The 15,360-nt window shown below is 48.0% G+C and overlaps 1 protein-coding gene across 1 annotated transcript in view; it reads right to left on the bottom strand.

The window, feature by feature from the left end:
* GALNTL6 (polypeptide N-acetylgalactosaminyltransferase like 6) overlaps positions 1 to 15,360 on the bottom strand; it is a 1,544,427-nt gene that overhangs the window by 24,916 nt on the left and 1,504,151 nt on the right. Inside the window, exon 10 of the mRNA XM_055428017.1 lies at positions 1,924 to 2,040. Coding sequence (XP_055283992.1) covers positions 1,924 to 2,040 — 117 coding nt within the window. The remainder of the gene's footprint in view (positions 1 to 1,923; positions 2,041 to 15,360) is intronic.

The following is a 15,360-nucleotide window of genomic DNA, read 5'->3' as shown; positions in this document are numbered from 1 at the left end:
AACACACCCTAGTATTCTTGCCTGGTACATCCCATGGACAGAGGGGCCTGGTGGGCTACAGTCCATGGGGTTGCAAAGGGTCAGACACGACTTAGTGACCAAACCACAAGGGGAGGACTGAGCGTGCAGTATAGCTTGCTTTATTTATATTTATTTTCACCCGTCAGATAAAGTTTGCAGCCCGGAGCATATTTCACTGTAGCACATTTCCTGGGATGGAGATGTTACACCTGATCCGGTCATTCAGGTATGTCTGCCTCCTTCAGATCAACCAGCTGGACAGGCGTGTCTCCTGGTTGGGCTGAACAGAGACAGCAGAGAGGAGCTGAACTCAACAGAGACATACTTTCCTTCTGGCATCCTCCTTTTCCTTTTTGAAAATGTCCTTTCTCCTCTAGATGCCAGCCTTACGGACTGGCCGTGAAGCCTTCTCTCTTGCTCCCAGACTGCAGTCAGAATTGCTTCATGGAGGAAACGGGTAGACACTGTCCCCTACCCTGGTCACAGAGGATAGAGATCCCCTGGAGAAGGGAATGGCTACCCACTCCAGCATTCTTGCCTGAAAAATTCGATGGACAGTGGAGCCTGGAGGGCTACAGTCCGTGGGCTCGCAAAGAGTCGGACACGACTGAGCGACTAACACACACAGAGAATAAAGAAGGCCAGTCAGCTTCTACTGATGGTCCACACCTGCCAGTGAACCTCATGCTGCAGGGCCTTCCTTAAAACCCATCTGATACTGTCCATAGATGCAGGGTGTATTTGGAGCGTGAGTGCTCAGTTGTGTCCGACCCTTTTGCGACCCCATGGACTGTAGCCCGCCAGGCTCCTCTGTCTGTGGGATTCTCCAGGCAAGGATACTGGAGTGGGTTGCCATTCCCTTCCCCAGAGAACCTTACCCACCCAGGGATGGAGCCTGGGTCTCTGGAGTTTCATGCATTGGCAGATGGATTCTTCACTACCGAGCCCCCTGAGGAAGCTCCCCTCAGCAAAGTCCCTGGTTTAGGGATTGATGGAGTTGATTTCGGGCTGTGCTCTGGACTGTTTTCCTAAACTGGCTGCTCTGCGCCGGGGCAGGAGTGGGTGCTTGGTGGGGAGAGGGGAGCGTCGACGCGTCCAGCCTCATCACACCAATAACTCTTGGAGATCCCAGGCTGGGTGAGGTGGGGGCTTCTACTAACTTAGCATTCGTTAGTTACAAGATGTACTCCTTCAGTCTGTGTGATGAGTACATGAGGGCGTGTGGTTTAATTTCTCATAGTTTTCTGTTTGAAAGATTTTATAATTTAAAACAATAAAAAAGGGCAGGCACAATCCCTCCCCATATCTTTCCTCTTTTACAGGTGACTCGGGCTGAGGAAAGCCCCTTACCAGGACTGTCAGGTTTCCGAGACAGTCGGGAACCACACCTCGCTTAATAAACTGAGTTGCTCTGAAATTTTTTTTTTCGAGCACAAGCAGTAAATAGTCTTAAAGCATGGCTTCCCTGCTTGCCTGGTGGCTCAGCGGTAAGGAATCTGCCTGCCCGTGCAGGAGATGCAGGCGTGACCCTTGGGTCAGGAAGATGCCCTGGAGGAGGAAATGGCAGCCCACCCCAGTCTACTCTTTTTTTTTTTTTTGACACCATGTGGCATGCGGGATCTTAGTTCCTCGACCGGGGATTGAACCTGTACTGGCAGCGGTGGGAGAATGAGCATGGAGTCTTAACTGCTGCACCACCATGAAATGCCAGCATCCTTTCTATAAAGCACATTTTAATACCTGATCTCAATGGATGACCATGACTGCCCTGAGAGGAAGTGGAAGCCAAGAAGAGGTTCCCTTGATCGCAGAGCTAGGTGGTGACCTCCCAGGTCCCTCTAGAGATCTGTTCCCACACTGTCCCCTGCCTGTACAGCCCCCGCCCCCAGTCCCAGGACGCACCTGCTCATGAGACCAGGTCCTCTCAGAACCGTCCTTGACACACACATCCAGCCTTATCTCAGTCCCCGTGGCTCCGTGTTTGCTGTCCACACAGAGGTTTGCTGCCACATTTCGAAGCTGTGGAGAGAAGGAAGCATGAGGATGGAGCTGTTTTTTTTATTGTACCCTGGGCTTCTGACAATCCTGGTAGAGATTCAGCAGGTTTTTTTTTTTTTTTTAATTTAATCCCACAATGATCGGATGGTGCCTTAAATTCATATGGAGGGAAACTGGAGAATTAAATACCACATGGGCCAGTCTACATGTCAAAGAACATGAGAAGATTGGTCTGCAAAACCACAGTGAGACTCTGGGTGAAACTGCAGTCTAGAAACACAGACACAGAGCTCATGACTTCTGTAAGATGGGAGATTTTTCCTTTCAGGTGGTTCTTCAACTCATAACTGGTCGTCTTCCTGCTTCGAAGCATTGTCTCCTATTGCCATGTTAGGTAGGTTAGCTAGGAGAGTGCTCCAGTATGAGGCACGCATCGTAGGTAGAGGGTGTGAGGAAGAGGCCACTGTGTAGAGGGGTCACCTGACGCCCCCTGGTGGCCTGGGGTGGACCTGTTGTCCTGCTTTTAGCATTTCTCCTGGATGGTAAACTAAAAAGTGCCATCCAATAGGCCCGAACGGATGTGAGAGTTGGACTAAAAAAGGCTGAGCACCAAAAAATTGATGCTTTTGAACTGTGGTGCTGGAGAAGACTCTTGAGGGTCCTTTAGGTAGCAAGGAGATCTAACTAGTCAATCCTAAAGGAAATCAGTCCTGAATATTCATGGAAGGACTGATGCTGAAGCTCCAGTTCTTTGGTCACCTGATGTGAAGAACCCACTCATTGGAAAAGATCCTGATGCTGGGAAAGATTGAAGGCAGGAGGAGAAGGGGACGACAGAGGATGAGATGGTTGGATGGCATCACCGACTCAATGGATATGAGTTTGAGCAAACTCTGGGAGATAGCGAAGGACGGGGAAGCTTGGAGCGCTGCGCTCCATGGGGTCACAGAGTCGGACACAACTTAGTGACTGAACAGCAGCAACAAGAGAGGATTAGGAAAACGGGGAAGACGGTAACTGTTGGCGCGCTCCTTGACTGGATGAAGGGTCTCCACCTCGGGGCCCCCAACCTCCAGGGTCTGATGCTGACGATCTGAGGTGGAGCTGACTTAGTGAGAATAGAAATAAAGTACACAATAAATGTACTGTGCTTGAGTCATCCCCAAACCACCTCCCCACCGGCCTGTGTAAACACTGTCTTCCACGAAACTGGTGCCAAAAAGTTTGGGGACCACTGCTCTACATCATGTAGAGGGACTTTGAAAAGTTATAGCATGAGAAAAAAAATGACTTAATCATTCTTGGCAAATATTGCAATAAAGAACCAAATGGACTTCCCTGGTAGCTCAGCTGGTAGAGAACCTGCCTGCAATGCAGGAGACCAAGGTTCAATTTCCTGGGTTGGGAAGATCTGCTGGAGAAGGGATAGGCTACCCACTCCAGTGTTCTTGGGCTTCCCTGGTGGCTCAGACAGTAAAGAATCCACCTGCAATGCAGGAGACCTTGGTTCAATCCCTGGGTCAGGAAGATCCTCTGGGCATGGCAACCCACTCCAGTATTCTTGCCTGAAGATTCCCTTGGACATAGGAGTCTGGTAGGCTGTAGTCCATAGGGTTGAAAAGAGTTGGAAATGACTGAAGTGACTTAGCACACATGCACCCACACACAACATGTGGGATCTGAGTTCCCTGGCCACTGATTGAATCCAAGCCCCTTGCAGTAGAAGCATAGGGTCTTAAGCACTGGACCACCAGGGAAGTCCCACCCACTTCCTCTTAGTCTCCTGGGAGATCCGGATGGGCAAGACATGAACTTGGCCATGTCAGCGACTGCCCCAGTCACTCCTAATTCCTTCACCTTTTCTCCACCTCTTCAATCAAGCACCAGGGAGGAATTTCATTGTGGAATTCGGGGAGCCAAGCTTGAAAGAGGCATTTTTGGGGATCATTTCCCAGGTGTATGATTGAGTTTATTGGGTGAAAGAGAAGCAGCCCGAGGGGTGGAAGTCTGAGCTTGCATCCCTCTCTGGGGTCAACGCCTGTCTGATCTCAGTTGGGACCAGGGTTTCGGTTTCTTAAAGCTGCTCCGCCGGGGGTAGCCAGACAGAACTCTGGGAAGAGCTCTCTCTTTATTCTTGGCCACTGAACTCAGACTCTATCCTTAGAGCTCTGCTGTCTGCTCAGGCATGTCCGACTCTTTGTGACCCCATGGACTGTAGCCCACCAGGCTCCTCTGTCCATGGGATTCTCTAGGCAGGAATACTGGAGTGGGTTCCATGCCCTCCTGCAGGGGCTCTTCCCAACCTGCGTCTCCTGCACTGTCAGGTGGACCCTTTACCCACTGAGCCATTTGGGAAGCCCAGTGTCAACTGATGGCGAAGGCCCCTTCAGGGCACTCCTGCTCCCACTCCTGAGTCCAGGTGGAGGGAACAGCAGCTGCTGTTGGTTTATGGCCACGTGGCTGCGGAGGGACCAGCTGCACGGGCTCTGCTCCTGGAAGAGGAGGCCGGGCCACGGATCTGCCAGTCCTGCCCACAGTTGTCAGAGTGCCAGTTCTAAGCACTGTGAATGTGAACGGGCTCCGGCAGGGGTACAGGGAACCATTTTCTGAGCTCTCACACATTGTAAACTCTCACCCAAATGGCATCTGTGTAGACACTGAGATAAATGGCTTTGGAAACCAAATTTCAAGTTCCAAAGGCATAATTGTCCACATCTGTGTAAATTACAGCCCCTCGCTGTGCTGGGGAAGAGCCACCCAGAGTCCAGCACAGGACACGGTGGGCACCTGCCCTCCAGCCCGTCCTGCCACCCTGCCCACGCCCACCTCTTCAATTCACACCCATCATCGGCTCACAAACACGGCTCCCACAATGAGCTGGTGAGTAAAATCGCAACAGAACAGACCCTAATGCTTGCTTACACTTTTGAATAAAGGAAAGTAGACAAGAAAAGAACACAGATGATTTCAACTTTTCCACCATGGCTCGTGTATCTGCAGCTAAAGGAAAAGCAGTTCACACAAGCGCACACGAACACACATCTAGGACAGGGTCACTGACTCATCTGGGACAGAAAAGGGCATTTTCCTGCTCTGTCCTTCCAACATCCAGCGTGGAGACTCAGCAGGACCAAAATCACCTCAGGGGACTTGGAGCAGGATTAGAAAGTGAGGCGGTGCTTGACTAGGAACAGGGAAGAAACAGGAGAAAAATGGGGCCAAAGGGACTCTGGAGGTGAGACAGGACTGCAGAGATGATCTCCTGGGGGCGAGGATTAGGAGGTCTGGCGGAGAGAGAAGGCTGTCTTAGGTGGGCAGGAGAATGCCGGCTCGAATGGAACCTGCGCTTTCCCTTCCCGACACGGGAGGTTTTATGAAAGAGGTTCCGGAGAAGGGGCTCAGGGAATAAACATCGAGATGGCTGGCAAATGGGGAACAGATAATTCAGTTAGTGGTCAAAGAGAGACCAGCTCAACGAACACAGGAGTGGGGTTTGCTATAGCCCTTCCATAGACTTGGGGTTTTTAAGTGAGAAGTAGTGGGTTCATGATTCATTCAACAAACATTAAGTAAGTACCTGGATGTCCCAGGCACTATGCTAGACATTGTATAGTGGAAAATGAAAAAGGGTTTGTGGATGAAATGGTGAGGATGGTGAAAAGGTACAGTCTTCCAGTTATAAAATGAAGAAGTTTGGGGAATGCGACCATGGCCACGACAGTTACCCACTCTGTGTTGTATCTACTGACATGGTGGGTCCTGAATGCTTGCATTGCAAGAAAATTAGTAATTCCATGGTGACAGATGGTAACTGGACTTATTGTGGTGATTGTTTTGTAATAGGTACAAATATCAAATCATTATGTGGACACCGGAAGTAAATAGATTATGTTGTTGTTCAGTTGCTCAGCCATGTCTAAGTCTTTGCGACCCCAAGGACTGCACACACCAGGCTTCCTTGTGTGACAGGCAAATGCTGTCTCCCAGAGTTTGCTCAAACTCATGTCCATTGAGTCAGTGATGCTATCCGGCCGTCTTGTCCTCTGTTGCTCCCTTCTCCTCCTGCCCTTGATCTTTCCCAGCATGTCTTTGCAACAGCTTCAGCTTCAGCATCATTCCTTCTAATGAATATTAAGGATTGATTTCCTTTAGGATGATTTCCTAAGGATTGATTTCCTTTGATCTCCTTGCAGTCCAAGGGACTCTCAAGAGTCTTCTCCAGCACCACAGTTCAAAAGCATCAATTCTTCGGCGCTCAGCTCTCTTTATAGTCCAAGTCTCACATCCATACATGACCACTGGAAAAACCATAGCCTTGACTAGACAGATCTTTGTCGGCAAAGTGATGTCTCTGCTTTTCAATACACTGACTAGGTTATAGGTCAATTATATCTGTTTTAAAAATTCAGAAAACTACATTTGAATTCAACTCCCCCGGAGAAGTCTGTCCCCTCCTCTGAAAGCACACCTAGTCCTTTGTCATCCCCAAAGTCCTGACACGCCAGGACCAGTGGTCCCTGAGCCTTCTTCTGGCAGGGCATCCTCACTGGGCTGGGTGGGTCTAGGGCAGATGATCCCTGGGGTCATCCCCGGGTGGGGTCAACTGCAGAGGTGTCTATAGCTTGACTGACGGGCTCCAAAAGCTGTTGCTTCCTGATGCTCATTCCTCAGTGATTGACAGCATTTCTTTAAATCCCACAGTCCTGTCTGTGATCATTTATTTTTTTCATTCTCAGAAAGCTGTGATCTTTCTTGGTCCCCACAGCATGCAGTAGCACAGAGAGAATTTTGCAGGCACCTCTGCTGCCAATACCAGACAGGACCAATTTTATTTCAGGGTCTTGAAACTTTTTCAATTTTACTAGAAAAGTGGGGAAAGGATTCTCTTCTGAGATCTCATGAACCTCTTTTTTTTTTTTTAAATTCAGCTTTTGTTGAGGTATAATTGACATATAAAATTAGATATTTACCATATACATTGTGGTGAGTTAATATATGTATACTTCATGAAATGATTTTCCTCACATACTTATTTTTTTCCTGATGAGAACATTTCAGTTCTTGCTTCTTCTTCTTGTTGAGTTGCTCAGTTGTATCTGACTCTTTGTGACCCTATGGACTGTAGCCCACCAGGTTCCTCTGTCCATGGGATTCTCCAGGCAGGAATACTGGAGTGGGTTGCCATTTCCTTCTGCAGGGAAACTTCCTGATGCAGGGATTGAACCCATGTCTCCTGCACTGGCAGGTTGGCTCTTTACCACTGAGCCACATGGGAAGCCTCTTCTTGCTTAGCTAGTGTCAGATATACAATTTGGTGTCATCAACTGTAGTCAGTATATTTAACATGAGACCCTCAGACCGGGTTTGTCCTATTCCAGCCTTGAAAGTGTGCTTCATTCTACTCACAATGAAGCCCAGAGCACGTTAGGAGTGACCCACCAGTTGAACAGCTACTTTCTTTTGAATCTCTGCTACCGGGCTCACATGACTGACCTCCCTACACACCTGCCCCAGATTGTTCTCACGTTGAGATCGGAAATCTCCACCTGGATGGCTCAGCAAAGGGGCCACGAGGGGCGTGGCCCTCTGCTGGTTGCCGTGGTAACCCAGAGCAGACCAGGTGTCAATCCCCCCGCCCCCGTAAGGGGTGATTGCCCCCATCCCCACCCCCACCCGCCCGCCCTGTCCTGCCTGCGGCCCACCGCATGCAGTGCGGTGTCTCTTGTCCCGAGACCCTGCTTCAGACAGGTAAGCTCCCCCTTCCGTGAGCCACTGATGTCTCTGTCACTGACCCAGGCTCTCCCTTTGGTCTTAAAGCTGGGCTTCTGGGTGTAGCCCAACAAATTGGTGGAGCAGCCAGGGGACTGAGAAAATGCCCACGAGCACCAGAATGTTGGGAAATTAGGATGGGTGCTGGCAGATTACTGGTGTAATCCTGCCGTGGTCATCCACCGACATGGATCTTGAAAGCTGCAGGGTGAGGGGGGACCCCAGGGTGCCATCCGCTAGTCCTGGGGTTCTGTGGTGGCTGTCCATGACGGCTGGGCCCTGCCAAGAGTACAGAGAACCCCTAAACACCGTCAGGCTGTCGTGGAGATTCTGGCCGCCATGACCGTGGGGAAGTGAAGTTAGACCGTAAGGCAGTGGACGCACCTCTGGGCTGGCCATGCCTTTAAAAAATTTTTTTGTTAAACATTTCTTTTAAATCTTCATTTATTTATGACTGCGCTGGGTCTTCATTTGCTGCTCGGGATTCCTCTAGTTGAGACAAGTGGGGCTACCCTCTAGTTGTGGTGCCCAGGCTGCTCACAGCAGTGGCTTCTCTTGTGGCAGCACGGGGACTCTCGGGCATGCGGGCACCTGTGTTTGCGGCTCCGACTCTGGAGGACCGGCCGAGTAGTTCTGGTGCGCGGGCTTACTTGCTCAGCAGCCTGTGGGATCTTCCCAGATCAGGGATCTGTTCAGTTCAGTTCAGTCGCTTAGTCGTGTCCGACTCTTTGCGACCCCATGAACCACAGCACGCCAGGCCTCCCTGTCCAGATAGGTAGGTAGAATAGGGAAAAGGAGTCCAAAATGGCGGTGGCCAAAAGACAAGGAAGGGAAAAGCCCGCGAAAATAGAACAAAGGAAGGTCCGAGGCCCGGAGTGAGGACCTCAGGTAAAACAAACAACACTCCTGGCTGGCCCAATTTATATAGGGCAGGCCCAGGGGGAAAGAAAAGCATATAAAAAGAGAAGCCAAAGCGAGCTCTCTCTCTCTCTCTCTCTCTCCCGCACGCTGGGCCGCTCCTCTCTTCGCGTCTTTGTACCGACGTGCCCTCACGCCTCGAAGATGGATTTGCCTGCTAGCTTCTAAATAAAATAGAGCTGTAACACTGAGCTGTAACACTGATTTGTCTAAGAGCTATAATACGGTCCATTCGAGACCTGAGAGCTATAACACGGTCTATCCAAGACCCGAGAGCTGTGACACGCTGACGGGGCTTTAATGTCCGTCACTCCAAATCTTTGTTGTGAGGAGACAAAGAACAGAGGAACATACACATGCGTGACAGCTCACACCTGTGTCTCCTGTGGTGGCGGGCAGACTCTTATCCACCGAACCACTTGGGAAATCTGATTGCTTTTTGTAACTTGCTGTGCCAAGTCTCACTTGCAACATGCAGGATCTAGTTCCCTGACCAGGGATTGAACCTGGCCCCCGCAATGGGAGTGAGGAGTCTTTGCCACTGGACCACCACGGCAGTCCCTGGCCATTGCTTTTTATTTCAAGAACAGTCACAGGTGCTGAGCAAATGTTAACTTAACTGTGGATTCCCATTTCTCTGAAAGTGAAGCGTATGTATTAATGATCTGGGAAAGATTGAAGGCTGGAGGAGAGGGTGACAGAGATGTTTGGATTGTATCACCAACTCAATGAACATGAGTTTGAGCAAACTCCAGGAGACGGTGAAGGACAGGGAACCCTGGCGTGCTGCAGTCCATGGGGTCACAAAGAATCGGACACGATTTAGCGACTGAACCACAACAGATGTATTAATATACAGTGGATGATATGTATTGTTATTACTGTTATTTGTTTAAACTGAACTGGCTATTTAGAAAGTAAAAATAGTACCTGAAAATGGCCAAAATAAGAATCTTTTGACATTCTGAAACTGGTTTTTGTATATGCCCTTAGAGGAAGTGGCTTTCTGGAAGGAATGGGTGTTTCTCTTCATGCGCCTTTGAGATGTAAATGTGCTACCTGTGCTCTGCTGCTGCTGCTAAGTCGCTTCAGTCGTGTCCGACTCTGTGCGACCCCATAGACGGAAGTCCACCAGGCTCCCCCGTCCCTGGGATTCTCCAGGCAAGAACATTGGAGTGGGTAGCCATTTCCTTCTCCAATGAATGAAAGTGAAAAGTGAAAGTGAAGGCGCTCAGTCGTGTCCGACTCTTAGCGGCCCCATGGATTGCAGCCTACCAGGCTCCTCTGTCCATGGGATTTTCCGGGCAAGAGTACTGGAGTGCGGTGCCACTGCCTTCACCTGTGCTCTAGGTAACTTTAATTCCTGAGAGTGAAGAAGAAAGAAGAAAATAAAAAAGGCCTCTTAAAACTCTAGCTGGAAAACTGAAATGTCTTTGTCTATGAAGATATATGCATGTCTATGTGTACCTTATAATTATGAGGTATCTCTGCCTCCAAACGGCATTGCCAGGATTGCTTTGTGTCTGAGCTGTGTTTATTTGCTTGACAGAAATTGCATGCTTACATGAATTCTCAGAAATAGAATGAATTTCAGATTCATGTGATCTGAGAAATACTCAGTACTGAATTGATATCTTGTATTGAAGGTACTTAAGCTTGTTGGTTTGATTAATATAGACATATCTTTTTCTAGTCATCAGTGTTAACACTTTTGTTCAAATGAATATTTCCCTGTTCAAATTACTGGCATTATTTCTTTCTCCTGGCTGGACTCTGACGCAACCCCTTCTGAGTAATAGTTGGAGAAGGACCTGGTATCACAGGAGCAAAGAGGATGAGGAGGGTGGAATTCCGAGGAATGGTTTCTTCTGGAAGGGGTCAAAGGAGGAGAAGTCAGGAAAATAAGAGGAAAACCAGAGAGGCTTTCCAGAAGTGGACAGGGCTGGGGGTCAGTAGGGTCAAATTCCTTAGTGAGGTCAAGCAGGCAAAGGTCTGGAAGGGGCTGTTGAACTTGGCAGCTAGGAAACTTTCAAGATCAGTAAAGGAGGAAAAGGGAGGTCAACCAATGGAAGCTTCTCTTCCAAGAAGCTGGACTTCAATGGGAATGAGAAAAAGCAGAATTAAAACAAAACAACCTTTTAGGGTGAGTAGACTTGGGGATAGAAATATATATAAGCCCTGCCCCAATTCATTTGAGATGGATTAAAAAAAAAAAGTTGTGAGGTGCATTTAGAAATTAAAAATGGCAGATGGTGGGGAGAGATAAAATAGGAATTTGGGATTAAAATATACACATTGCTTCCTTGATGACTCAGACAGTAAAGAATCTGCCTGTAATGTGGGTTTGATCCCTGGGTTGGGAATATCCCCTGGAGAAGGGGATGGCAAACCACTCCAGCATTCTTGCCTCGAATATCCCATAGACAGAGGAGCATAGTGGGCTACAATGCATGGGTTGCAAAGAGTCAGACACGACTTAGTGCCTTTCATTTTGATTTTAGAAATTAAAACTGGCAGATGGTGGGAAGGGATAAAATAGGAGTTTGGGATTAAAATGTACATATTACTATGTATTGAAGAGATAATCAACAAGGACCAACTTTATAGCACAGGGAAAACTCTACTCAATATCTTATAATGTCCTATAATGAAAAGAATCTGAAACAGTGTGTATATAGATGTATATGAGAAGTGGGAATATATGTGTGTGTGTGTATATCTGAATCACCTTGCTAGTACACCTGAAACTAGTACAATATTGTCAATAAACTACACTCTAACACAAAAGTTTAGAAAACAGCTTATAAATTCAAAGCACTGATGACGCCCTCATTATCCTTCTAGGACCTTCGCTGTGGAAGGTTCTGCCTCGTGGTCACCACACCATTTATGCTCTCACAGATCATCCCCCACTAATTGCTCCACGCCAGTGGCTGCTGGCAGAGATGATTCTCGCCTTTCCTAGAAATTAAGCCCACAGAAATGATCTTCCCATTGCATGCACATTTTCCTCTTCTGAATTCCCATAAATGTAATTGCTTTGGCCTCTCTCTCATGCCCTGGTACCTACTAGCACCACTCGCTTCGGAAGCCTAGCTTACATTACACAGGAATTGAAGAGCCCACGGTGCAAACACCACCACAGGGCTTTCAGGTTTAATGTATGTGCTCTGCTCTAAATAGTCTATTTCTAAAACTAAGTCTTGCCACTTGAAGTGAGGGACTGTGAATATTGTCTGTGAAATATATCTAGTGTTAGAACTTTCAGATGAAGGGTTGCTGCTGCTGCTGCTAAGTCACTTCAGTCGTGTCCGACTCTGTGCGACCCCATAGACGGCAGCCCACCAGGATCCCCCATCCCTGGGATTCTCCAGGCAAGAACACTGGAGTGGGTTGCCATTTCCTTCTCCAAGGCATGAAAGTGAAAAGTGAAAGTGAAGTCGCTCAGTGGTGTCCGACTCTTATCGACCCCACGGACTGCAGCCCACCACGCTCCTCCATCCATGGGATTTTCCAGGCAAGAGTACTGGAGTGGGGTTAGTTGCCAAAAATGATTCAATTTGCACAAAGAGATGAGGAAAATTTGTGTAAATAAGCCACTTCTGATTAAGCAACGTTCTCAGATATAAGGAAAAGAAATGAGAATACCCATACTTCATACTGGGCTACCCTGGTGGCTCAATGGTAAAGAATCTGCCTGCCAATGCAGGAGCCACAGGTTTCATCCCTGATTTGGGAAGATCCCTTGGAGAAGCAAATGGCAATCCACTCCCATGTTCTTGTCTGGAGAATCCCATGGACGGAGGAGCCTGGCAGGCAACAGCCCATGGGACCGCAAAGAGTCAGATATGACTGAAACAACTTAGCATGCACCAGTGTTCTTGCCGGGGAACCCCACGGACAGAGGGCCTGGCGGGCTACAGTCCATGGGGTCACAAAGAGTCGGACACAGCTTCACACCTAAGCAACAACAGTGCTTCATACTGAATTGGGAGCTTTCACAACTATCATTTCACTTCATCTGCACCATGCAGATGCAGTGCAGTGCAGTGCATGTGTTTCTGGTTGCTACTGAGACTCTGGGAAATTCCATGGTTTGTCCAAGATGATGCAACAGGTAGATGGCAAGCAGGATTGGCACCCCCATCTCTGATCTCTAGATTCTTGCTCTGCACCACGCGATGGGGATGGAGAGAATTAATTCACCAGAACAGCATAGTTTGGGGTGGTACGTTGGTGGCCAATGCTTTACTGAGCCCTAGGGATGCATGGGGATGAGAGATGGTTGTGAACCCTTGGGTTTAGAAGAGAGCTCCGTCCTGGGTGGGGTTGGAGTCTGACCAGGGTAGAGAGGCTGAAGCAGGGTCAGCAAGAAGACCCCTGTAACGATCACTTGATTAAAGTGCTGGCAGCCCAGGCATGGACAGGTGACCATTAAGTCATCCAGGCCCAGGGCTGAAGGGGACAGCTGCTGGCCCACGATGCCTGGACTCTGGGCAGGGGTCAGGGGGCTGTGGGGATCAGAGAAGGAGTCACAGATTATGGGGAGGAAGCATTTCCTGACCTCTGCACGAGACTCTAGATTTCAAACCTAGATTTTTAAAATATAACATTTTCCAAAAAAAAACTTAGAAAGCTGCAGAACTGTGGTGACTTTATCCTGACCTACACTGTTGATGAGGAAATACCTCCTTTTGAGTCCAATAAAGTTGGGTGTATCCTTTGTAAAGCAGAGAAGATGGAACAACTTTGATCTTTCGAACAGGCAGAATATAACTTAGAACTCTTAGTAACTGATTTTTTTTGTAGTTTGGATTTTTTTTTAGGTTTCGGTGTTGTCATTTCACAAAGTCAAGGAAAGAATGAGTGCAGTCCACATCCTCTTGGATGTATTGTTGGTAAGCGAGTGACCTGCTGGCTTGGTTGAGCAAGGGTTTCCGAGAGCTCAGGCAACAATGATTTGCATTTTGATGTGAGTTATGCATACAGGTGTGATTAAACAAAAGCACAGTCCATGTACGCCAGAAATGTGAAGGCAGACTTTTTGTTAAAGTCTAAAGAGTAGCTTAGGAGATGAAAGGACTCACATGTGCCCTGGTATTCTCCCTGCAATATACAAAACTCGGATGAGTAAACTAAAGCTGAACAGAAAGAGGGGAAATGAGACTTGAAGGAAAATATTTTTGGAGAGTTCAAGACTTTCTACAGGAAAACTCGGGCTTCCCAGGTGGCTCAATGATAAAGAATCTGCCTACCAATGCAAGAGCCATAGGAGAAGCGGGTTCAATCCCTGCGTCAGGAAGATTCCCTGGAGGAGGAAATGGCCCTGCTCCAGCATTCTTCCCTAGGAAATGCCATGGACAGAGGAACCTGGTGGGCTACAATCCATGGGGTCACAAAAGAGTCGGACATGACTGAGCAACTAACACACACACACAAGCTAGAAGAGGCCAAGTCTGCTTCTAAATTTGTAAGTGATTTTATAATTCATTTGCAGAGAAAGAGAGAGCAAGAGAGAGAGGAAATAAAGGAGTCCTTGGACAATGGAAGACTCTTGCCTTTTTCTGCTCAATGTAACGCAGGTGTAGACTGAGTATGAACTTGAACTTCCCTCCACCATGCACCCATTCAGAATGTCAGGGTTGGGTCTGACACTGTTAAAAGGAGCTGCTTTTTCCATATCCAGTTTTCTTTATTTAGTTGGCATCTTCTATCCCAAACATTTGTTGACAATTAGATCTTTTAGGGGAAACAAAACTGATTACCTTCAGGAGAAAACATTTGCTCAGTTCCCTTTGGCATGAAAGAGAATTAAATGTACCTATAGCACGCATGGAGTGATTATCTTTGGGTCATTCTGCCTTCCTTTGGCTCTGAGATGGCCAGACTGTTAAAGACTCTGGTTACTGTAGCCGTGAACTTGGACGTGCAGACACTGTGGGTACCAGTGCTATTGCCCGAGCAGACAGGCGGCTTCTGTTGCTCATTTTCCACAAGCCAGACCTTGAGATGAGAGCTTTACATGCATCATTATAGTCAACCCTCAACTCACTCTGGAATGTAGGGACTACTAGTCTCATTTACTACTGTGGAACCTGAGAGATTAAAGTAACTTGCTGGATTCTAGCATATCCCATAAATGCTGGAGATGGAATCTGAACAAACAGAGGTGCCTGGGAGTTCAGCAGGACTCAGGGCGTGTTCTGAACTTTGAGAACAGTGATTGTTTCCTATTACTCTCATATTTGTCACGACTTTGCACATGGAGCTTTTTGTGTGGCAGAGGGAGATCAGTCGGGTTTGCAGAACAGACCAACAGGGAAAGTTGAGGGGTATTTAGCACTTTGTTAATTCCTGTGTTTTCACTTGGAAGCTGCTGCACTGTGGGATTTTTTTGGCTCATTTGTATGCACTTAGGTAGCCTGTGAATCTAAGGGGGTGTGTTGGGATTGTAATTTTGGAGGTGCAGAGGCTTGTCCTTGGGAACACCGAGTAGCAACAATTCTGTCGTGACCTTTGTGGTTTGGGGAGACAAGGTCTCATTTGAGGTTGTTCTGAACTGCGAAGAGGATTTCAAAAACTTTAGGATTTAGTCCGCGTGCTGTGGGTGAGGTGTTTATCCCTTAGGGTGATAAAGACAGCGCACCCTCATTA

Source organism: Moschus berezovskii, chromosome 7 (genome assembly GCF_049115385.1).
Source record: "Moschus berezovskii isolate FMDL1 chromosome 7, NW_MosBer_1.0, whole genome shotgun sequence".
In the NCBI taxonomy this organism is placed as follows: domain Eukaryota; kingdom Metazoa; phylum Chordata; class Mammalia; order Artiodactyla; family Moschidae; genus Moschus; species Moschus berezovskii.
This window is presented reverse-complemented; position numbering and strand designations above follow the sequence as displayed.